The sequence below is a fragment of the Geospiza fortis genome, unplaced genomic scaffold, assembly GCF_000277835.1.
Source record: "Geospiza fortis unplaced genomic scaffold, GeoFor_1.0 scaffold130, whole genome shotgun sequence".
NCBI classification, from domain to species: domain Eukaryota; kingdom Metazoa; phylum Chordata; class Aves; order Passeriformes; family Thraupidae; genus Geospiza; species Geospiza fortis.
Genome location: NW_005054300.1, coordinates 427,892 through 451,715, shown reverse-complemented (window position 1 = coordinate 451,715; position 23,824 = coordinate 427,892). Strand labels below are relative to the sequence as shown.

The window sequence follows — 23,824 nt, the reverse complement described above, 5'->3', positions numbered from 1 at the left end:
CGAGGCCGGGCAGGGCCGGCCCCGTGAGCCGCTGTTCAAATGGCTCTTGAACTACAGGAGATGTCACTCCTGGGAGCGCCAGGAGAGAAGGGCAAGGCAAAAGAATCCCTTCAAACATCCTCTCCGTGATAAAACACGTTCTGTAAAGCCTCTCTTCTAAATCTGTTCCCATCTGTGCTGTGTATTCATATCTGTCGCCTGTGGTCATAGTGAGAACTTTACTAAGTCTCCCTGCGTTCTCTGAGCTCTCTTGGTTTCCCGGAGCATCCCTGAGGATGTTCCCCAGCTCTCTGCTCCATGACTTAGCCTTAGTGCTTGTCAGTTTTCATGCCCCGGTAATACAAACTGTGCTGGAGATGTCATTCGTCCTCCTGCGGTGTTTTTCCCCTCTGACACATTTCTGTCTCTCCTTGTGGCAAGGGGGAAATCAAAATGTAAGATCTTGCAGGTCCTGCTCAGGATCTTTGTAACCTTTGAGAGGCTCCCTGCAGCTGTGGGAGCTCACATCACACTGCAAGACAGCTCAGGAGGTGAATTTCAGGGTTAAAATCACACATATCATGGGAATGAATTCCAACTTCTAACGTGTGGAGCAAAAAGGAATGCTCTCTCTGTCTAGATTTGGGGCCCTAAATTGAATTTTGGCTTTTGCCATTAGTATTGTTTCAGTATTCTGTCAAGGCTTATTTTCTCCTCTAAAAAGAGCTCAAAGAAGTAGCCCATATCTATGAAAGGTATTTTAATTCTAGTGAAAAGGGAAGAAATGATGTGAAATATATAAACTACCCTTTTCTTTTGAAAAGTGAACAGCAAAGCTCCTACACTGTGGGAATAATGCATATATTTGAATTATCCTCATTATTCTCACCAAAGCTAAATGTGTGTGCAGCCATTTATGTTTATAAATATATGGAGATAGAGAACAGTCCTCCTCTTGGTGAAACACAAAACAAGCCTCCTGCTGACTTGAGTAGGAATAGCTTCTGGAGCTGGAAGAGTTTATTTTCTGAAACTGTCAAAGTGAAAGTTCAAAAACTAGTAAGCTTTGCATTTTATCATAACTATCTTTTCCCTCTATAATTTTCAGAAATGCTGAGAGATAATACTGGCAGACCACATTCTAGGATATTTATTCCTTATCTTGATACCTGTAATGGGATCAGAGGAGGAAAGAATGTTTTCATGTGTCACGTCAAGTGTTTAAAATAAATGACCAGGAGTACTGTTGTGTGAATCTGAAAAAGTTGTCTTTCTTCCTATGTGACAGAAATAAGTGATACCTGTCATTTCAAACTTTGAAAATCAAGATCAAAGGTATAAGCACAAGAATATTTCAATCTCTAAAATCAGTTCTTTACAGAACTGTTGGAAGAAATCATTAAGAGTTTAACACTTTTAAACTGTTACTAGCTTTTATGTGAGTTTTAAATAATGGATTGTTACCCAAATGGCATTGTTGGGGGTTGAATAATGTAGATCATGTTTTAAAATGTATGAAATTTGTTCTGAGGCTTACATGTTCTTTCAGTGAGAAAGTGCCTATATAAAGCTGCAAACTGCACTTTCATATTACAATGAATCTTATTGATAATATTTTCACTTACTAATTATGAAGAATTGCGGAACATAAGGATGAATTGCATAAATAAAAGACTTTTTGTTTGCTTTTCTACCTGCATAAAAAGGGATGTCAAACTCTTTTTTTTTTCCCTTTCTTTTTTGTTTTTAATTTTGTTTTTAGGTTAAAAGTACCAGGAACATTGTGTTGGTGCCTTTCTCTACCCTTCCCCTAACTGGCTGTCGCTGTTCTCTGAATTCCAGATCTGCAATGGTTAAACACTGAAGGTCCTATTTCTCTTCACAAAGACCTTTGTGGAAAAGTTGTGGTGTTGGATTTCTTCACTTACTGCTGCATCAATTGCTTGCACCTGCTGCCTGACCTCCATGCCTTAGAGCACCAGTACTCTGATAAAGGTAAAAGTGCTTTGGCTGGCTCAGAACAGAATTTCCTGGCACTGTTGCAGGCTGAGGAGCTGAGTCACTTTGTTGCTGGTTACTAAACTGCTGGCAATATTTCAGGGGTGTCTAAAAATGTCTTCTAATCTTTTAAGTAGCCTAAAAAAGGTGACTGTGTGCACTTCCATCACATTTTTAAATGGGTTAAATAAAGTGTCTGTGTAGTTAGGCAAACAGGATATGTGCTTAAAACCCAAATCTGATACCTCTAGAAATAAGGTGACTTTCATAAAGCTACTCAGGAATGTGAAATACAGGCTCAAATAACGGTAACTTTCTTTCCTTCACTGAGGAACCAGCTCTGAGAAGAATATAGTGAAGGTGGTAGAGTGGATATAGACAGGTGGTAGAATAGGATGTAGATCACTTCTTTTTTCCATTGGAACTGAAATAACAAAGTATGTAAGCTTAATGTAGAATTTTTTTGTATTGGTATCATGTTGTATACCTTTAATAGCCCTTTATTCTAGAGAGGGAATTATGGTTTTTAAAGTCACATCTGAAATGAGATCAGTCTCTCACTCTGGCTGAATAAAAATGAAGGGTAATTTCTGTTTGGAATGCAGTGTCTTGTCATGATGGCTTGTCAGAGATAAGCTGTAGTCTTACACAGAGTGTGTCAGCTACTCACTTATCTGGGATATTGTAATTGGCTGAACAGGGAGATGAAGAACAGTGTTACTTTCAGTTCTGAAATACTGTATTAAATACAATATTTTTGTAGTAAATAACATGATAATGTTTTGTTCTCCATTGCTGTTTCTGATTTGTTCAAATGCCCTTACGTGGAGCATGTTGAAACTTCAGCTGTGTGATCACCAGAGAGGAGAAGTTTAAGCACAGGAGGCTGTAATGTTAGGGTGATCCTAAATCATTATAAATGTTATAGCACATGTGCCACGGCTCTGTTGTCTGGAAGTTCAGGAGATCTGTTTCAAAGTGAAGACTGCTTTCCATAGGATTGAATGTCGCCCAGCATCTTTATCTGATGTGCTCTCACTGCTGTCTTCACTGGTGCTATTTCTGTATTTCAAGTGGCATTCAGAAAGTTATTTTAAACCCCAGTGCATATTCAGTTCATGTTATCAGCAGTCCAGAAATTACTTCTATAAGAGGAAGTACTTCTTAATATTCAGAAATAGCTTGGCATAAATCCAGTGTTGTGCTCTGCTATAATCCTTCAAAGAAATTGTTTTAAATGGAGTGTATATTGTTATTTCTGAGCATTGCATTCATCATTTCCACAGCAATTTTCCTCATGAGGGGATGTTGTACCTTACTTGTGCTGTTCAGGTGTTGACTATAGAATTGTCTTTCCAGCTTTAATGATGTTTTTGAAGGATAGCTACAAGCACTGGTGCTGATCCCTTCACAGTTAAAATATTTGACCTGCTTTTTAGACTTCAGCAGTTAATGATTGCACAACTTCAGCTGTCTGATACTGCAACATTCTGTTCCAATAGAGTTGATAAGACTGTATCAGTTAGAGTGAATTTTTAATTTTTCATTGTGAAATTGTTATATTAAGCCTACCATGTTTGTAATGAGTGTTGTTTGTCATTTTGTCATAGTTGTCAGTGCTGCCATTTTTATTTGAAATACAGAATACTGTATTGATTTTGGAGGCCTGTTCATTATATCTTTCACTATATATCCAGAAGCAGATATGTCCAGGTAATTCTGGAATTCCAAGATTTGGTGTTATTTTTGTTTATTCTAGTTAACTGTGAAGAACAATTTTCTAAAACATTCTGGTTGTATACAGGAATTAGAAGACAAAGAGGTGTCCTAAGTATCTTAAAAAAACCCCAAAGTATCAGTTGAACACCTACAACTTACCCACAATTATTTTGAAAATATTTTCTCCCTTAGTATATAGAGGTTCAGGAACTGAGAACAATTCATGTCAGCTAGCTGGGGAAGTAATGGTCCTAAAATTTGGTAATTTTACCTAATAGTTATTTCTGAATTTCAGTATTTTCTATACATAACTATATGTTCCTCTTGAGATGTAATTGCTTTCTGTTTGTTCAAATCCTCTCTCATTGTGGGAAGCAGTCAGTCAGATTATGAGATAACTGTTCATTTTTCCTTTTTTTATTATTATTCAAATACATTTCAGTGGCACAACTTCATTTTTCTTTGCAGATGGTCTTGTTATTGTTGGTGTCCATTCAGCGAAATTCCCAAATGAAAAAGTTCTGGATAACATACAAAGTGCTGTTCTGAGATACAATATTGTCCACCCTGTAGTAAATGATGCAGATGCAACACTGTGGCACGAGCTGGAAGTGTCCTGCTGGCCAACTCTGGTCATTCTTGGGCCTCGTGGAAATATGCTGTTTTCTCTTGTTGGAGAGGGACACAGAGAGAAATTGTTTTTATTTACTTCTATAACACTGAAATTCTACAAGGAAAGAGGACAAATCAAAGATAACAACATTGGAATAAAGCTGTACAGAGACTCCCTTCCACCTTCTCCTCTGCTGTTCCCTGGCAAAGTGACTGTAGATGATTCAGGAGGGAGGTTGGTCATAGCAGACACTGGGCATCACAGGATTTTGGTTACTCGTAAAAATGGACAAATTCTACACACCATTGGAGGTAAGGCCATATCTGTAAGTTTATTATAGCAATTTCAGTTTAGGAGTAGAGTGTGTTTGCTGTGCCTCCTGGCTGATTCTTTTCCTACAGGACCTGGCAGTTTGTAGGCATGGCCAGAATTTTGTTTTGTACTAAAATCACTTTGACTCGAATTGGGGGGATGTGGTGTAAGGCCATCAGTGGGAGGCTGTTAATGCTATTGTCAGAGATACCTAATTGTTTTTTATTGCTTCATTGACTAAAGTTCATGTTTTCATGTGATGTCTAATATGAATTACAAAAATGCATTTGTATTTCTGTGAAGGAATTGCAAATGGTTTTAGGTGTAAAGGATATACATCCACATCAAGCAGCAAGGTAGGGAAAAGACCAGAGACTCTAATGGCTCCCTTTCCAATAGAAGTGAATTTTGTGTTGTAGTGGTGTTGTGAAGAGAGGTTTTTCATGTGTGTTTTTTGTTTGGTTATTGAATTTTTTCTATGGAAGAACATTCCTGTTTAGGATCTCCTCTGGTTTCAAAAGCAGAGGAGAATTACTAAGAACAGTGGCATTCCAGTAAGTGCACAGGTACCTGAGAATGCAGTTGCCTTAGTACATATAAAAAGACCTTCTCATCAAATCTGAGATGATAACGTATAAACAAGTTGTGAAAATAGTGAAAATATTTTAAATTTAGTTACATTTGTTACAAAGTTTATATAAGTTACATTTTGGCTTTAGAAAACTAACAAACATCCGTAGTTGCTTTTGTGAAATAACAATGTGCCTTACAATGCAAATGAAGACAATTTGCACACACTTTGTATGCTTTGCTGTTTCACAAATGAAATTGTTCTTTTTTTTAAACCTATTAAAATGGTCAGTTACATCTTAGTGCAGCAAGGATGTAACTGTTAGGACAACCAAAATAGACAGATTTAGGAAGCGGTTGAATCCTCAGATTATTGAAAACAATGGTTTGTTTGTGTCTCAGAATCAGGACCTGTGTGCTGATGTGTCCTAGATTACTTAGTCTGGAATTGACTAATGCCTGCCCCAGGGCAGGATCCTGCAAATCCCATGAAAATACTCTTCTGTTTAAAGAAAGGAGGAAAAATTCTCTTGCTATTTGAAGTAACACTGCATTGTCTAGACAGGCTATTTATCCAAGTTAACCTGATTTATCATTAAGGCATTAGCCTAAATACCTTTCTCCTGTAGGATGTGCAAATAGAATTTTTTACAGCAAATACGAGAGAATTTCTGCTTGATATGTGAGAAGAAGTCCCTGCCTACAAGCTACCCTTTAGTGTTCTGGGACAGTCATTAAGCAGGAATTCAGGAGTGTCCTAAGCTCCAAACTGGTACCTTCCTTCCTGTGGCATTGTGTGCTATTCCCTTCTCTGGGAATGTGCACCCTCCCACTTAAAGGGGAGCTGCTGGAATCTGACACACCAGTACTTCAGTCCTGTGTGTCTGATAAGGCCTAAATTGATTTCTGACAGGAGGTTGTAAAAGTTTGTGTATTTCAGTGACTCAGTTAAATGATTCAGTGGGCAGAAAATAATGTAATGAAGTTGATAATGCAGTAATAAATGTGGGCATGCACAAAGGTTGAAGTTGTTATTTGCATCATAAGTCACGGTACACACGTAACTCATACCTAAATGTCTTCTGCTGACACATGCTGCTAATGCACTTTAAATGCTGCCTCCTCTGCAGTACAGTGCTTACCTTCAGGCTATGTTCCTTTCTGTTTCCTGACTGTTGTATGCAGAAGAATGCCACTCCATCATTCTTAGTGTTCGTTTGTGTAATTACTTCCGTGGCATCTTTTCCGTAATTAACTTTCTTAATGAGAAAATGTTGCCAATCAAATATTAGTTTCATTTGTGATTACACCAAAATCTAAACCAATGATATGGAGTTGAGCTTTGGAATTTTTTTTTCCTGCTGGCTTCCTTTGATGTAGTCAAGAATAAAAAAAAACCCTGTTGTTTTTTATTTCTGTCTTCCATTGTTGCTGTTGGTTTTTAATGCAATTTAGAGCCCTAATAGGACTCCTCTAGAACAATTTAGAACCCTATTAAGACTTCTCTTTAAAATATGAGCTTAAAAAAACAGAGAACTTGTGCAGAATGAGTTCAGAGCTTAATAGCACCAGGTTGTTTTGATTACATAGCACAGTGACTAAAATGAGACTACACCAAATAGTAATAATATAAAATGTATAAGGTGCTGCTGTGAAAGCCGCTCCTGGAATGTGTCATTCTCCTAGAGGTTTAAATGTGTGCACTTTATTTTTAAAGTGACTTTTTTCAAAAATTACTTTTGAGTTTCCTGTGTTTTATTTATAGGTCCAAACAGTGGAAGGAGAGATGGAGGATTTTCAGAAGCAGCTTTCAACTCACCACAAGGAATCGCTATAAAAAATAATGTTATTTATGTAGCTGATACAGAAAACCACCTAATTAGAAAGGTAAATTTTCCATAAGGAAATTCAAAGTTTAATCTCTTATACTGTATTCTGCTTGCACAGGTGAAAATTTACACCATGTGAATTACTCTCCAAATAACATCAGAAAGGAAATTTGGTCCACTGTCTTATAAAGAAATACTGTTGTGCAGGGTTTTTTTTAAGGACTACATACATTTTTGTGCTTCCTTTCAAATGCAGATGAGGTGATCTACTTCTTATAGCATAACAGGCTTTTGGTTTTAGTTTGTTTTTTTTCCTAGTCACTCTTACTTTCCTGTTTTGAGAAACATCTATTCTTAGTACTGGAGGCAAAAACTGGTTTTGTTTCACTTCAGTAGTATCAGATTCTTATCTACAGTTATTGTAGTGCTATGGTGCAGTGAATATCCAAACTTCCCTTGGCTCTCAAATGCAGGTAAGTGCCCAGAATTGTCTGCAAGTGTATTCCTTCTGATTAAACACTTGCAAAGTTTTAGCATGTAGGAATTGGATCTGACATTAGGTTAGGTGAAATTTAGGATAATCAGAAGGTGAGTTCGGTGATGCAATAGAATATTGCCTTATTATTTGAAGTATTGTGTGCATCTCAGAAGATCTTGGACTTGGGTCCTCACCAATATCCCATTTGTGATCAGAGGAGGTGCACCCTTAATGCATCTGAGGTGCCTTTGTACAGATTATTTTTTATGGATATGGGAAATACTGTTACAGTATGTGAGTTATGTCATATTCCTATGTGAATTTAAAATTTAAAAACCACATCCATTGTTTATCTAAGTATTTAGGCAGAAATTTGTGATGATTTCTTCTACAGCTGCTGAGCAAATGTTGACAGAGCAGTATTAAATTTTGTTGCACATGGAATAGAGTTCTATGTATGTGTTTTTTATACTGCCTGCTGCTTTCCCACCCCACATACTCCCTGTCCATCAGCAAGCATTGTGGTAAAATTAATTTCCCTAAAACAAACCCTGAATGCCTGATATTTGTTAGGATTTGACATCTATCTCAAATTATTTGTAACTTTGGTCAAGTTAATTACATACATTCATTTAATGTGTCATTTTGCTTCACACAGATTGATCTGGAGTTGCAGGTGGTGACCACTGTAGCAGGCATTGGGGTACAAGGTGTTGATAAGGAAGGTGGAGCAAAAGGAGAAGAGCAGCCCATCAGCTCTCCATGGGATGTGATCTTTGGAAGTTCAAGTACTGTATCAGTTGAGCTTTAACATCTCATATTTGCACATGTGACTGTTTGCTAAATGTTTTCCTGTTTTGGTATTAATCTGAGACAGAAGAAGTAAAGATTTGCTGTAAAACCCAGTCTAAAACGCAATAGTTTCTATTGCAAATGGTAACTGCAATTCTGCTTTGGATCCTGAAATGTTACTTGATGGAAGAAAAATTCTTTTGTGTCAAGTTATGTAGTTACTGGATCCAAACACAGAAGGAAATAATGATTGCTTTTGTTAGGCCAGTGCTTTAAGCCAGGGTCACTTAAGAAGCAGGTACATTTTACAGGAAGTGAGTATTGTCTAAAAGTTCCTTTCCTTGACTATACAGACATGTCCGACCACTTGTAAATATTTGAGTTTCGGAAGTAAAAATAATTTTACAGGGGACCTCTGTTTATTCCTGTTTAGGTGACATAAAATCATTAGGCTCAAGATCACTGTAGAGTTAGTCAGGCAGGAGAGGAATACTTTAGCACAAACCATGCAAGCATCTGGAGGTAAAAGAAATCTTTGCATAATAGGATGGAAGAATCAACTTCTGAGGACTTAAGTAGCTTTCTTTCCCAATTCGCTTAGCACACACCTGAGTGTGACATCTCATAGCTGCCATGTTGTTTTCAGCTCTTACTGACTGTGAGTTGAAACACAGTTTTCTCATGTTTCCATTTCAGTCTAATTTAGAAGTTGCAGATGCCAGTTTATGAACAATGACAGAACAATGCTTTGATGTGGCATAAAACCCTTAGGTTGGTATTTCAGACGTGAAAAATTGACTTCCAGTATTGGAGGTTTTTTTATCTGTAGAAGAATGGGGTGGGGAAGGAGCATCATTTATCTCTAATATCTTGATATTAGAGGTGCTTTGCAAGTTTAGTAACATTTTACTGATGTGGAAGCATTTGTTAAAATCTTGTGTCAGTTATGAGGGAGGAAAAGACACTGGAATCTGAAGAAACATAGAATCACAAAATTATTTGGTTAGAGAGGACTTTAAAGACCATTTTTCCTGCCATCAGCAGGGACATCTTCCACTAGACCAGGTTGCTCAAAGTCTCTTCCAGCCTGGTCATGAACAATTCCAGGGATGAGGCATCCGCAGCTTTCCTGGGCAACCAGTGCCAATTCCTCACCATCCTCCCAGTCAAGAATTTCTTCCTAATTTCTAATGTAAATCTGCCCTCTGTCAGTTTGAAGCCATTTCCCCTTGTCCTATCACTGCATGCCCTTATCAAAAGTCCCTCTCCAGTTCTTGTTTGGCCCCTTTATGTACTGGAAGGTGCTCTAAGGTCTCCTCAGAGTCTTCTCCAGGCTGAACAGCTTGACTCTTTCAGCCTGTCTCCATGGCAGAGGGACTGCTCCAGCTCTCAAATGATCCTTGTGGCCTCCTCTGGCCTTGGTCCAACAGGTTCATGAAGCTGCTTCAGAAATGCTCATAGTGTAGAATTTTCTGGTACAAATACATTGTCAGTATAAACAGAGTACAACCTGTAGCCTTGGGTACTTGAGTGAGCAACTGGGATGTGTTTCCAGATTTAACACTTCCATTCACATGTCTTGTACAGCAAAAAAGCACCTTTTTTCAAAGGTCTGGTCAGCAACCCTTACAGTCTGTGTTAAGCATATGGAATCCTACTTGGAAGGGCAAGGACAAGCACCTGAAAGAGAATCTCACTAGATGTGGGCTGCTGCTAATGCAGGCACGAGTTTTACTGAATTTTGTACAATCTGGTTTTCCTTTTGTGAACCAGGAGACTTGTATGGCTGGATGGTGTCATTTTCATGAGATCTTGAACCAGAAAGCTGATCCCTGTGGGATGTTATTGCAGAGCTGTTTCATAGATCAGCAGAGGAGACTAATAACTGATCAGTGCTTCAGAAACTTGAGCTGGTTAACAGGACTATTCAAAGTATCCTATAATTTTACTTTTAATTTTTCATGATGCTTTCTTCTGCTTCTGTCAGTAGTTAAATATATGCTGATTTTTTTTTTAGTTTTGAGAGCTCTGCTTGTTAAATGTTAATTGATATGATAATTGTTATCAACATGAACATAGTATTTACTGAGTTAGTCACCTGTAGAGGATTAGTCATCTGTACTGTTCAACACTGCTGAATTTTAATGAGCATTTGCACAGAAATGTGATCTTCTGAATGCACTTTATTCACATCTATGCAATTTTTTTCATATTCAATTAGAACCTACTAGTCAGCTTGCTATTTAGATTGCCACAAAATACAATATAAGCTGTCAGTTAAGCAGAGATGAAATCAATTAATTTATTTTTTTGAGAGGCTAATAAGCCTAATAGATAAAACGGGGGAAAATATACATTATGTAATAGCAGTAAATCAATAAATTCTAAAATTCTTTAGGAAATTACAACTGGAGAGAGTTGTAAAAATGGAGAGTTATATTGAATGGAATGTTAGCAGGAGTCTGTCTCAGAGCATGAGGAACCAGGGCTGCAGTGCATGTCTAGCAAGCTTTTTTTACTGTCATAAGCTGCAGTGACTCCTTTAAGTTTGTTACCAGACATCAAAATAGTTTGTCAGAAATGCAGCAGGGTTTGCCAATGTTGCATTGTTGAGTTGCAAATTGCAAAGTTCAGTTGCAACTTGCTTGAGCATAGTGGGATCTTCTGCTGCTCTGGAGTATAATACAGAGTGCATTTGTGCCTCTCAGAGTTATACCCTGCTTATATAAGCTTATACCCTGCTGTCAGAACATTAAAACTGGTCTGCCAGGGTCTGTTTAGGCACTTGGGTGGGTGAAGTGATTGATGAGAGTTTCAAAAATTACTTCTGTTTGCACCCACCCAGCAGTGTCCTTTTGTTTACATATGCTTACATCTTCCTGTGCAAGTTGTAGGAGTTAACATGCACTTCAACAAATGTAGGTTCATTATTACAAATTTTAAAAGTTTGATTTTTGTGTTAACTGCTGTGGCATGTGGGAAATAACACCATACCTTCCCATTTTCCTTAGTTCTATGTATCTTAAACTGCAGTTTCAGAAGATAGATTTATAGTTGTTTATTTAAATATGGATTGTATAGTTTTTAAACAAGGGATACTTCTGGGAGTTTCCTTTCAGTGTCCACAGCTGTGCTATCCAGAACATGAAAAGGAGAAAAAGGAAGCTGAAATGTTTAAGCAAGTTATGGACTAAACTAGATAGTATTAAACAGCTTATGCTGACCTTTTTCAAAGTCTCAGAGGGGAAAGATGGCAATCTTTTAGGAGAAAGGTTTTTCCTCTATCACTGTCATTTCTTGAGTTTACTCCTGTATACAGCTTAGAGTATGTATTGACCAACTGAAAAAATTATTTTTTCTTTAAAACCTTAATATGTAGGTGGCTGAGAAATGGAAAATACTGAGAAAAACTTTGAGGATGTGGATAATGCTATGTAGCATTCTTTTAAGTATCCACATAGTATGTTTCTAAGTAGGCTTTTGTTGCCCTGTTCTATACAGATGCTGAAATCTGAGACAGAGATTAAGTAAGTGAAACACCATTTAAACCAAGTTTGGCACAAATGTCTCCCTTTGAGGCAGGGAAGTTAATGGAGACAAAACAGATGGTAGGATTCACACAGTGTATTCTTCCTTGTCATCTTTTTTATTTCTTTAGTTGTGGCCACTGAGCTTGTGTTTTACCCCCCCTGTTAAAATTCTTGAATGAACTCCATGGATTAAATTCTGGCTTTGCTGAGGTTGCTGCTGAAATTTGCATTGATATAGATTGTGTGGGAAGTAGAAGGGGAGGGACAGCAGCTTAAAAATACATTACAAAATTACTGTGTGCTTTTTTAGCTTTCTCTGTTGTGCCCTTCTATTTTTATTTAGTGGGTGTTGAAAGCAAGTGATACTTTAATGCACAGTTGATTTGAGCATGAAATGTTCTTGATAGCTGCATTCTTGCTGGAAGGAGCAGGACAGTGACCTGTGCTTGGTGACATAACCATGTGTTTCACATTCCAAAACCTGGTCTTAAACTACATGATTGGAATCTATTTATAGGAACTCCCCAAGTACAGTTTTGACCATGCTTTCAGTAAATTTGTTGGAATTTTTTACATCAATTTAAGTATTATGTAGATAGGATTTAAATGAAACTACAGTACCTTATCATACTGGTGCAATTTTTATAGCCCTTAAAAGGCAAAAGTATGTAAGACATTTTTCATCCTTCTCTGTGTTTCTGCTAGGGGCTTGTTTGGTACCACTGCATTCCTGAGCAAACACTTTTTTTTTTCCTGTATTACTCATGGTGATTCTTTCATAATGTTAAAAAAAACCTAAAAATCACTTAAGCAGCAAGCAATTAGCATTTCCTGCTTGAGCTCAGATCATACATGAAGTGTTTATGTCTGAACTGTCTGTATCTTGAAGGGATGTTCTCTTCTACGTGTCACCATTTTTCCTTCTAATCTGGTCTCATTCTGTCATTGAGGCTGTGGCTGTCACTGTCCTGTGGAAGGAATTTTCCTGGGTAATAGCTGAAAATAAAAGAGCTGCTTTTGCTATCATGAGGCTTTAATTTGGAATCATTTTCCTGGACAAAGCAAAGCTAGAATTCTTGCAGAAATATGTTGTGTATGTGATATGACTTCATGATGTAGCAATGTGGATTTACTTTGAATGCAAAAGGCCTGCTCATCTCTTTAGCAGTTTCCTGTGCAAAGTACAAGCTCAAAGATTTCCCATTTGGCTTTGCCATTATACAAGTTTAGTTCCACAGAAAATCATGGTAAGAGACATCACTGACACAAAACTGCATTGTCTTTATTTTCTTGTTGAACTGCATCCTAAATTACTTGTAAATAGCCATTATTTTTTATTTTAGATTCTTGGAATTTCAAAGTAACTTCATTAAAGAGAGAGGTGAAGTAAAGTGAAAGTTTTATTCCTGTGTAAGAACTGTTTTAGGTGAAAAAGTCTTCAGAAAAATAAGAATTTAGGAAGTTACAGGGCAGGATTGCAGTGAAGCAGGACCTTACCCAGTCCTATGAGTATTGCTGAAAAGTAATAGTAACAAAATTGATTAGAATTTCCCATGTTCATGATATAAACAATTTAAGAAATGAGATACTTATGTCAATATTTTGGTGTAAACATGCCTGTGACATACAAAGGCTGAAGTCTTGATATAAGGATATCATGGGAGTAGTGACTGAGTTTTCAACAGCAATCTAACTCAATTTAGTTTGACAGACTGTTTTTTCAAGTTGTACTTCTCTGTGTCTTGACAAAATGCATAATGACAGTGATTACTTCCTGCAGTAAAAAAGAAGCAGTTGAATTAGTAGAGTTGCCATCCTAACTGGTGTCAAACTTAGAATTGTTTTGAAGTCCATGACTGGAAACTGCCTTCTGTAAAAAAAGTATTGTATTTGTACATGGAGTGATGGATCTCATTCTCTTTGTTCCACAGTCTATAGTCTGATTCTCTTAATTAAATCAATGTTCACAATAAAGAAGCTTAAACTACAAATCAGATTTCTAAAGAATACTTGGCGTATCAGTTCTTCATTTCAGATGCAGAACTGCTGAAAATACACATCTTAGCAAGTCTTAGAGAGGCTTTGCCAGGTATGCTGGTGTCAGGAAACACATTTTTTAGCTGTCACCATTTGAGGCTGGAAGTGCTTTTGAATATGGAATGCAGGTATTGGAAGTCGAGGGAGACTGTGATGCTGAAGTACCCTCAAGTGTGTGTGTTTGCTGTGCTTAATTAGGAATGAGTAAAACTCATAACCAGACTTAGCTCCTTCTGTAGTTACAATGATGCATCCCAGCACTAAATAATCCAAATTATTTCTTTCATGTTTGCAAATACCTTCTCTTCTGCTTGGGATTTTTTGCAATATTTACTGCCATTACAGTTAGAAGGCCTGAGTTAGAAAACTTGGGAAAGAAATAAAATAGTACTTCATTACAGTCATAATTTTTAGCTCCCTATTATCTCCACTGTATGAAACCCCCTTGGTATCTAAATCCAAGGATTTCCCTTAATGAGAGGGAAGGTATGTTAACTAAGGAGGAAAATTCCAGAAGCATTTTGTTTCATAAAGAGTCATGCCATTTGCGTGATGCAACACTATGTGAAAGAGTGCCAGGTAGCAAAAAAAAAAAAGGAAAAAAATTGATTTTTAATCATCCAAAAAGGGTTATGTGTACTTGTAAAAGTGGAGGCTTCACTGCTAAAGCATTCCTTTGGAGCTTTGCTGTTTGTGTCTCACTGACAAACACTGATTCTCTATTTTTGTGTCACATTTGCATTTAATTTGCTGAACTTCCACTGACTGAAGAGCAGGTGAGATGTGCATTCACTGTGCATGTGCCTATCTGTGAGCTGCAGGGTGTGTTGTGTAGCCCCTTTTGCTCCTTGAGAATTTGCAGAGGATGAGTGTACCAACAGACTTCTTCCTTGGTTCTTTTTATTTCTTCAAAGATAAAATTAGTAGACAGAAATAATATTTTCAGACTTTGGTCTATTTAGAAAATGTCAGTGGTGCCAGCCACAAAATGTAACTTTGATTCCCAGGCTTTTATTTCCCAGACTGGAAGTAAGCATGCAGTCCCAGATAGAGAGGCTGAAAGTGTGGCTAGTCCTGGGAATGGAATCCCTCCAAACAGATACTGCTCATGACTGCTGCCAAAGTAATTTCTGTGCGTTCAGATTGACTCACCAGTAATGGTCAGCAGTGTTCTGACTGTTTGAAGATGTGCCTGTGTACAGACAGGACTGTGAGTTCTTAACACACAGGCACAGCAGAGGCAGATTCAGGAGCTGCAGCATTGTGCAGTAACTGAGGCATCATCTCATGGGGAGTGTTTGTGCACTCAGAGCTGTAGGTCACTATTAGTGAATGTTCATAGCACAAGGATATCCCATTTGCAAGCCATACCTCACTTGGATACAGGCACAGCACAGGTAAGAAAGCACATACCCTAATAAGGAGAAACTACTCTGCATTTTTAAAACAGCTCAGGATGGCTTGGAATGTAGTGCTTAATTGAATAAATGTAAGAGAATTGCTTTTTTGTCTTACATTGTTTTATAATAAATTCTTTAGAAATAAATACTTTCCATTCATGGATGATAAGGAATTATTTTAATGATGGTATTATCATAATTTCAGCATTCTGGCTCTCCCTGGCCCCCGTCTCCTGTGAGAACTGTACAAGGATAACAGTGGTGATGTCCTCAAACTGTTCTGTCATAAAAGAGAAAGTTTTTCTGCCTTTTGTGTCAGAACATAAAGTGTTAAACCATGAGAGGACTATTGTGTGATAAACTACCTTAGCTGTGTAGCATTAGTTTTAATTTTCTAGGTTCATGTAATTTTTTTAATTAAAGCTCTAACATATTTTTCACAATTTCACAAAGAGCCTGTGCTGTTTCCATGCTTGCATCCATTCTCTTTGTTCTAACATTCATACAGTAGAAAATATTTCTGTTAAAATTTATGACAGTTATGGAGCTCTTACTTATTTTTACTGCCTTATTCTCTAGTTGAAGAAGAGATCTTCTCTCTATCAATCTTATATATCCAGTAAAATTTGAATTTAATATCAATACTTTTTTCTCATATTTCATATGTCTTGCTGGGTGCAGAATTAGAGTAAGAAGCCTTTTCAATTTTTCAACATCTAGCTGTCACAGGAGAGTTTTCAGTCTGGTATTAGAGAACTGGATAGATGAATGGAACAGATTTTTCAACAGTACTCAATTCAAGTCTTACTCCTTCATTTAATTGGTGGATAAAGTGAATATTAAATAATTAACAGAACTTTCTGAGATAACTCAGAATGAATTGCATAGCATAGCAAGATAAAAAAGTTCACTTTCTGAATAGACCAATGATTTTAACAGTTTTCATTCTGTGGTACTTAGAATAGTAACATCTGAATGTGCAAGATATGCATAATGGAAATAGAAAATCCTGAATCTGAGCAGTTCCTATATAGGAAGGAGTGAAATGATTTCATAATCTCTTTTCTCAACTTAAATCTCTTGGAAATGAGCTCTAATCAAAAAGTGATGGGGACAGGGAGGTGTTGTTTTTGATTTTTGTACTGGAATGTTTTTGGCATTGTTGGAGCTTTGGTAGCATTTCTGGTAATTTATAAAATGTGTGTTTTGCAACTCAATTTGCAAACCTTTTTGATCCAGAAAAAGCTTTTAAGTACTTTGCAAGTTTGAATTTCATTTTTAGAGCTCTAGTTTATGTAAAAACATGGAGCCGCAGGGAGATGCAGAAAAGAGTCACCAGAGTTACTTTGATAGCAGTCTTGGGAACTTGTATATTTATCCAAGAAACAGAAAATGCTGAAGAAAAACTCTGTTAAAATCATACCAGCACTGTTCTGAAGAGACCTCACAGTTTAGGGAAATGAATTCTGGAGAAAGAAGGATGCCATTTTTCCCCTCTTGTGCTTTGTAGTGTAGAAAAGATTTAGAATTAGAAGAAGAATGGCAGGATCTCAGTTGGGGGAATGGTGGTAATTTCATTTTTTGGATTAACTTGTCAGATTTAAAATGCTTGCAGGCATTTTGCATAACATTGCTTTTATTTTGAAACTCCAAACTATTTTGGCTGAGTGGAGGATTATCCGTGAGATTGTTTTCAGGAAAAGCTGAGATGCACAGTGCTTTACAAGTTCATGTGAATACAAAGCAATTTGAAGGTATTTTTCTGTTGAATGACTGATGGTTATTCCAATACCTAATGTATTTATTTAGGAAAAATGTGTTGATGTTGTCTGTAACTACATGGGACAGTGTTAAAAAGATAATACTGTCCTCATTTTAATGCAGTTTTTGAATGTCAGCTTTCTGTTCCTTAAGATTTTCAGGAAAGACTAAAATAAGTAAATTTCTTTTGGTTTTGGGTTGTTGGGAGTTTTTTTCATTGTCATCCACAACCTGCCTTTATGCATTTTTTACTGCTGTACTGTGATTACATTTAAAGCTATAGAGTACAAATGTATTCTTCAATTTCCACTTGTATAATTTTGTTTGAGAAGTATCATCTGGGCAAAATTTGTGTAGTTATTTATAGATTTGGATTGCTGAATAGTGGTTTTATACTTCAAGTTGAAAAAAAATTAGATGCCTGACACGTGCTTGAACACTTCTTGATCAGAAGGTCACTGTTCCACAGGACTGCATCTTGCATTTGTGACATCACATTCACATGTGCTGAGGGAGAGCAACTTGGAAACTGGGTGGTTACTTCAGGGGGAAATTAGGAAATGCCCAGGTCACATTTGCTGTTTGAATAAACTGCATTTGATGCTCTCCAGGGCAAGCATCAGTTACCCTTAGCTTAAAACATGATGTCCTTTGTGTATAATTGTACATTATACACGATGTCCTTTGTGTATAATTGTACATTATATACATTATGTCCTTTGTGTGTTATATACAAGGGTACTGCCACAGTTATTTCTTTCAAAACCTGTAAGCAACCCCCAGTATTTTTTTGGAGTATCTTATTTTGTCACTAGTGTAGTAAAAAAAAAAATTTGCATCCCCCAAAACCATGCTTAGCAAAGATAGGTACTTGTTTGGGAGGTATGAATCAAAAATAGCATGTGAAACAGAATAGTAGAATGTTGCAAAGAGCAAATCTCACTTGAAACATTGCCTTTATCAGGTAAGGATATTAAAACCACAATTTTTAAACCCCTGGGAATAAAATAGCAAGAAGAAAAGAAGAAAAAATAGCAAGTTTTGGTAAATGAAAAACATTCTCTCTCTCACTCTCTTGCTCTGTTTTTTTGGTTGTGTTTTATTTTTTTCCCCTATGGGGAAGATGAGGAGGGGGACAGGTGGACAGCGGGGTTGGTTTGATGATTTCTTTGTGTTATAAAACATTTCCAAAGTGTTTTTTTCTTAATCTGGTTTTCTCTGTCCCTTTCTAAAAGTTTCAGGGACGCAGGAAGATGATGTGTTATGGATAGCAATGGCAGGCATTCACCAGATATGGGCACTGATGCTGGAAGGGGGCAAACTACCAAAGGGAAGGTAAGCAACTGTATTAGGAGAAATGTGAAATTGCTGCTTGTTTTGATAAACAGCTTTCAAATCCCAAAGAGAAAGATAATCAAATTAAACTGAAAATAATTTAGTTTAAAGGCTTATGTGCTTAAAAGTCTGCCTCCTTTTCCCACATCTGTTAGATGAAATGAAAGATGCTACTTCAGCTATACAGCTATGACTTGGTAAGGTCCATTCATATAATTGAATGTTATTTTTCCTTGCATTTGCTGAGTTACCTAGTAATGAATGATGTGCTGAGGTGATAAAAAAGCACAAAGGCATTGAGTAATTCCTCACTGCTGCATTACAGTTGGTTTATAACTCACAAGTGCCTGTTCTGTAGCTTCTGTTTACGCATCTTGTCTGAGCTGTTTGGGTGCTCTTTGCCTTTAGTGACTTGAAGAAAGGAGTCTGCCTTCGCTTTGCTGGGAGTGGGAACGAGGAGAACAGGAACAATGCTTACCCCCACAAGGCAGGCTTTGCCCAGCCCTCGGGGCTCTGCCTGGCCCCAGAGGAGCCCTGGAGCTGCCTGTTCGTGGCCGACAGCGAGAGCAGCACCGTGAGAACCATCTCGCTCAAGGACGGGGCGGTGAAGCACCTTGTAGGAGGAGAGAGAGACCCATTGGTAATCACCTCAAACTTCCCCACACTGCCCTACTAATATTCCTCAAGCCTGACCTGGAGGAACCACTTTTGGGGTGAGAGGGTAAATCAGTTTCCGTGGCCATCAATTTCTTAACTTCACTGCTTGGAATGCAAATGTGTGGCAGTTGTGGTGCTCAGGTTGTAGCGCAGACTGTTGCTCCTTAGATAAGAAATTATTTCACTTATTTTTAAAACAGCCAATTTGATTCAGCATTGTGTGGTTATGAAATCAGCTGGATTCATATTTATAACTTAGATGTGAGACTTTCCATTTCTGTGGTTAGCACCCACACTTCCAGGTTTCAGTATCTTTGTGTTGAAATTGTCTTCATTTTTTTTTTAAGTCAGTAAATTTCCATTTAATTACAATCATTTAAATTCATGTCCACATTGGATAATCAAATCTATTAATGAAATAAAATAATTTTTCAGAATTTGTTTGCTTTTGGTGATGTGGATGGAGCAGGCATAAATGCAAAGCTGCAGCATCCCTTGGGAGTAACATGGGACAAGAAAAGACAGCTGCTTTATGTGGCAGATTCCTATAATCATAAGGTAAGTGTGCAGTAACTTGTTATTTCCAGACTTGGAAATTTTATTACTGCAAAGAATTATTTTAATAACGCAGACAGATTTTGCTTGGTCCAGTTAAGCTGAGGAAATTAATTACACAAGTTCCTTTGTTGGTTCTCTTTCTTTCCTTCCTTCCTTCCCTTCTGGGTCCTTCTCTTTACCATTGTTTTGCTGTCACATTCTTCTGTGCTGATATGATGGTCTCTTGGGGAAGGTGAATTTAAAGTGCCAAGTTACAGTTCAGACTAAAGACTTTCTGTGTGCCTTCCCAAAGATGCTGAACTACAAAGAGCTAGAAGGGCTTATTGAGGAATACTGCAGGTTTGCTAAAACTAAGAGGACAAGAGGACTTTTTTTCCCTTAAAAAAGGGAAAAACCATTTTTCCACCTATTTTTGAGAAGTATTGTGGGTTACCTCCATGGAGCTCTGGGATAAGAAACATTGTTTTGCATGTTTGTTCTTATGTGATGTTATATAAGCATCCATGTCTAGAAGGTTTTTAACTGTACACTGACTACATGCATTTAAAGAGAAGTAACCTGTTTGATTTGAAGAGTAAGGTGTATAATACTATATGCTTATGGAAATTTTAAGGCACATAATGGAGTTTTTTTCAGATCTTGTATAAAACATTATAAAATTTTAAAAAATCCCATCTATTTGTAGAAGAAAAACAGTCTAGAAGTTAGCCTGCTAATTTTGTTATGCTCTCACTGTTTTTCAAATGTTTCTAGAAGGGCAGCAAACATTACAAAAACAAGTGATCCAGAATACTTTTATAGCTGAGGGTTAGATACCTGCAAAATCATGGAAGGGAACCCTGAATGAAGACCAAAGGAAGAAGTGAAGTCCATGAGGGAGTGGGGAGAGGGAAAGATGGGACTTGTCACTTGGTAAAGAGTGATAACACAGCATCTAGGATGGACACCTGGTAGCTGAGGCACTCAAAGAGCAGTGCTGGCTACTGGAAATGTGGGACATGAGATAATCCAGAACATCTGAATCCTGCTGGGTTTTCTCAGAAAAGCTTTTTTGTGTCTTTGTTGATCTTAGATTAAGGTTGTGGATCCCAAGATGAAGAACTGTGCTACCCTAGCAGGCACAGGAGAAGCAGGCAATGTTGTTGGTTCCAGCTTTACCCAGTCAGCTTTCAATGAACCTGGAGGTTTGTGTGTGGAAGAAAACGGCCACCTCATGTATGTTGCAGACACAAATAATCATCAGATTAAAGTGCTGGATTTGGAAACAAAAATTCTTTCCATGGCAAGTAATACTTATTAAACAGGCTGATAGTGATGTTTCTTGTTATAAATTACTATTTCAGACTTCAGCAAGTGTGATAAAAATGAGACAGCTAACTTTGGGTACAGTAGCTGTATCTACAGGATGTTTTGTGATGCTCAGGGAAATGAACATTGCCTGTTAACACACTTGTTGAAAGCCTCAGTCTGCAGAAAGACAACTTTTGCATGAAAACAGAAAGTGGCAACCCTCTAGAAAAGGTTAATACAGAAACATCAGTCATTAAAATGTACCACCCAGTTTTTCAGCATGAAGGTCATTTCATGAGCATTTTGTAAAAAAAGGAAGTGAAATCAATTACCAAGCCATGTAATTACACTAGAAGAAACAATTTTGGGAAGTCAGTGACTTAAAGCAAGATGTATAAAGGGCTTTCAAGTTGTTGAATCAAAACTACTGTCAAAATTGAGCACAGCTTTATTTGATTGTAAACAAAAAAATCTGTGCTCATGTCCACCTTACAATGCTACTGTATCTTAATGATTTTTTGAAATGTATATATACATATATTTATGACATAATGATCCTAATGTTTTCTTATATGTTTCTTGCACTTAATAATACACAGTCTCCAATGTCTGTTTAAATTTTCATATCATGTAACATGTTGGTGGCTTTTCTGGGAAGTTCTCCTCTATTTTACTGTGCAATATGCATTAGTTAAAATCCTATATTTTACTACTGAAGCATGCAGTTTAATACCAGAATTAGGAGGAAATACATTTACAGTATATCTAAAGCAAAAATGTAATCCAGCTGTAAAAAAATTAAATTAAGGGATACTGTAAAGTAGTTGTGGTTTTCATGGCTTTAATAGTAAATATTGCTTTTATTTGGATTAATAAGGGGTTTTTCATTTTAAGAAAACATTTTGTCCTTTTTCTATTTTGTCATAGTATTGTTGCATGCTGAAAGTTTTAGGTCAGTAGCCATGATGTCACTTTGAAACTGTGATTGAGTTGTGAAAGCCCATTTGTAATAAAAATAAAAACAAATATTTTGTTTGATTTCTGCTGATAGTTGCCTATCCTGAAGCCAGAAGCATGTGATGTTCCAGATAACCTGCCTGTGCAAAAGGATAAAATAACAAACCTGCCAAGACTGCCTAAATCTGCACCAAATATTGAACTTCCTTCACTGACTGTAGCTCCTGGCCAGACAATTCAGTTTTTATTAAAGCTGACTCTTCCTCTGGATTCAAAACTGAATGAGGAAGCTCCCAGTGCCTGGTTTATCACAGCAGAAGGTAAAGTCCTGGTTAGGATGGGAAGTGGGATGGGTTAGGATGGGAAGTGTCAGCACATCCTGCAGTGCAGGGGACTCAGTCTGATGAATCAAGATGTCCCTCCCTATCCTGTGTTCCTGTTTGACCTTGTGATGCAATAATTGATATTTAGAGTTGATGCATTTACCAGCTGGAGTGCAAAGATTGAAAAAAGCCAAACACCTGGTAGAGTGCTTTTTGCTTGAATTAATACATGCTGCATTATTCTATGGCTCAATGCAATTGAGTTAGGTGTATGTAGTGTACAGTGGTTTTTAGTTCACATACTCTCAAATATTTAAACAAAATGAAATTCGAGTTTCATTCTGACAATCAGCCTGAGCATTGCTAAATTGCACTGCTGTTTGAAAAAGTCATCATTTTAGCTACAGTTTAATGCATTTATGGCAGATATCTTACCTGGTTTATTACATCTCTGATGCAAATGTATGGTAGCCATTAATTTAAGAAGATTTGCTTGTGCATATCAGAATAAATGTTAATATCCTTTAAAGAGTGTATAGGAGAAACTGCAATTCTATTGCATTTAAATAAGATGTACTGTTTATAGATATACCTGTAATGCTGATGCAAAGCCATGGACCTCTCCATCTGTAGATTACTTTCCTTTTTTTTTTTTCTGTTCACAACTGGAATAATCAGGAAGGAAATTTCCTCTGATGTTGAATGTGGAAAGTCCTTGTTGTCCTATAGACAGAATTAGTGTTTTCTGCAGCTTTCAGACATGATGTTAAATACCCTAATGATAAAATCTGTTCTTCCTTTGCAGATAACGCCTGGTTGCTGCAAGGACAGTGCCTGACAGGAGAAATAAAGGATGTTTCCTGTCAAACTGTCATTCCCTTTCAGTTGCCTGGGAGCTGTGTGTCAGCTGAAGCCGCCCTGGCCATCAAAGCGTGCCTCTACTACTGCAGCAAAGGTAGCAGTGCCTGTATGATGGCAGGAGTCTCCTTCAGCCAGCCCTTGCAGCTCACTGGCACAGACCAAGGCAGCTCAGCCCAAGTGGAACTGATACACACCTTTGTAACCAACTAACACAAAGCCAGCTGATTTCATACTTTATTTTGCTATCCATCATTTCTGTGGGAGAAAGTACAGATAGATAACTTGGCTCTGTTTTTTCCTGGAGCTTATGACAAAGCTGAGAAATAATTTGCTTGGTAAAATAAAGTAGTTTTTCCTAGGGGCTTAACAGGAAAATTTATCATCACAACCTCATTCCTTTACATTACAGTAGCAGCAATAACTTTGTAATACTGTAGACTCTGTTGCCAATTGTGAACGCACTGGATGTCTGCCAGTCTTAAGAAGTGAGCAACAATTTTTAGAGTCCATTTGAAAGAGCTGGTATTACTTTGTGATGTTACTGTAAGATCTTTGCACAGTAAATAGTGTTAGAGTAGATCATTTTGGACTAACACTTCAAAATTCCTTTTATAACCTAATTGCACTTTGATAGAATGTCAAGAGGAAGATTCTTTCTCCAGTCTATCAAAGTATCTTGCTTATTCTTCTGTAATGACACTTATGACATGTGTATTTTGAAAATACACCTTAAACTAGGTGCAGCTCTAGTTTTATGCAAACTGAGCATTTTGCTTTAACTCAACATCACCGCCTTACATGAGGAACAAAGGTTCATGGGAAATT

The 23,824-nt window shown here is 37.3% G+C and overlaps 1 protein-coding gene across 1 annotated transcript in view; it reads left to right on the top strand.

Moving 5' to 3' along the window:
• The window catches only part of NHLRC2 (NHL repeat containing 2), a 27,671-nt gene extending 3,856 nt beyond the window's left edge, over positions 1-23,815 (top strand). The window contains exons 2-11 of the mRNA XM_014308882.2: positions 1,822-1,974; positions 4,165-4,620; positions 6,957-7,078; positions 8,157-8,286; positions 18,254-18,353; positions 18,762-18,993; positions 19,446-19,568; positions 20,641-20,850; positions 21,910-22,135; positions 22,944-23,815. Coding sequence (XP_014164357.1) covers positions 1,822-1,974; positions 4,165-4,620; positions 6,957-7,078; positions 8,157-8,286; positions 18,254-18,353; positions 18,762-18,993; positions 19,446-19,568; positions 20,641-20,850; positions 21,910-22,135; positions 22,944-23,209 — 2,018 coding nt within the window. The 3' untranslated portion in view covers positions 23,210-23,815. The remainder of the gene's footprint in view (positions 1-1,821; positions 1,975-4,164; positions 4,621-6,956; positions 7,079-8,156; positions 8,287-18,253; positions 18,354-18,761; positions 18,994-19,445; positions 19,569-20,640; positions 20,851-21,909; positions 22,136-22,943) is intronic.
• The last annotated feature ends 9 nt before the right edge of the window (positions 23,816-23,824 follow it).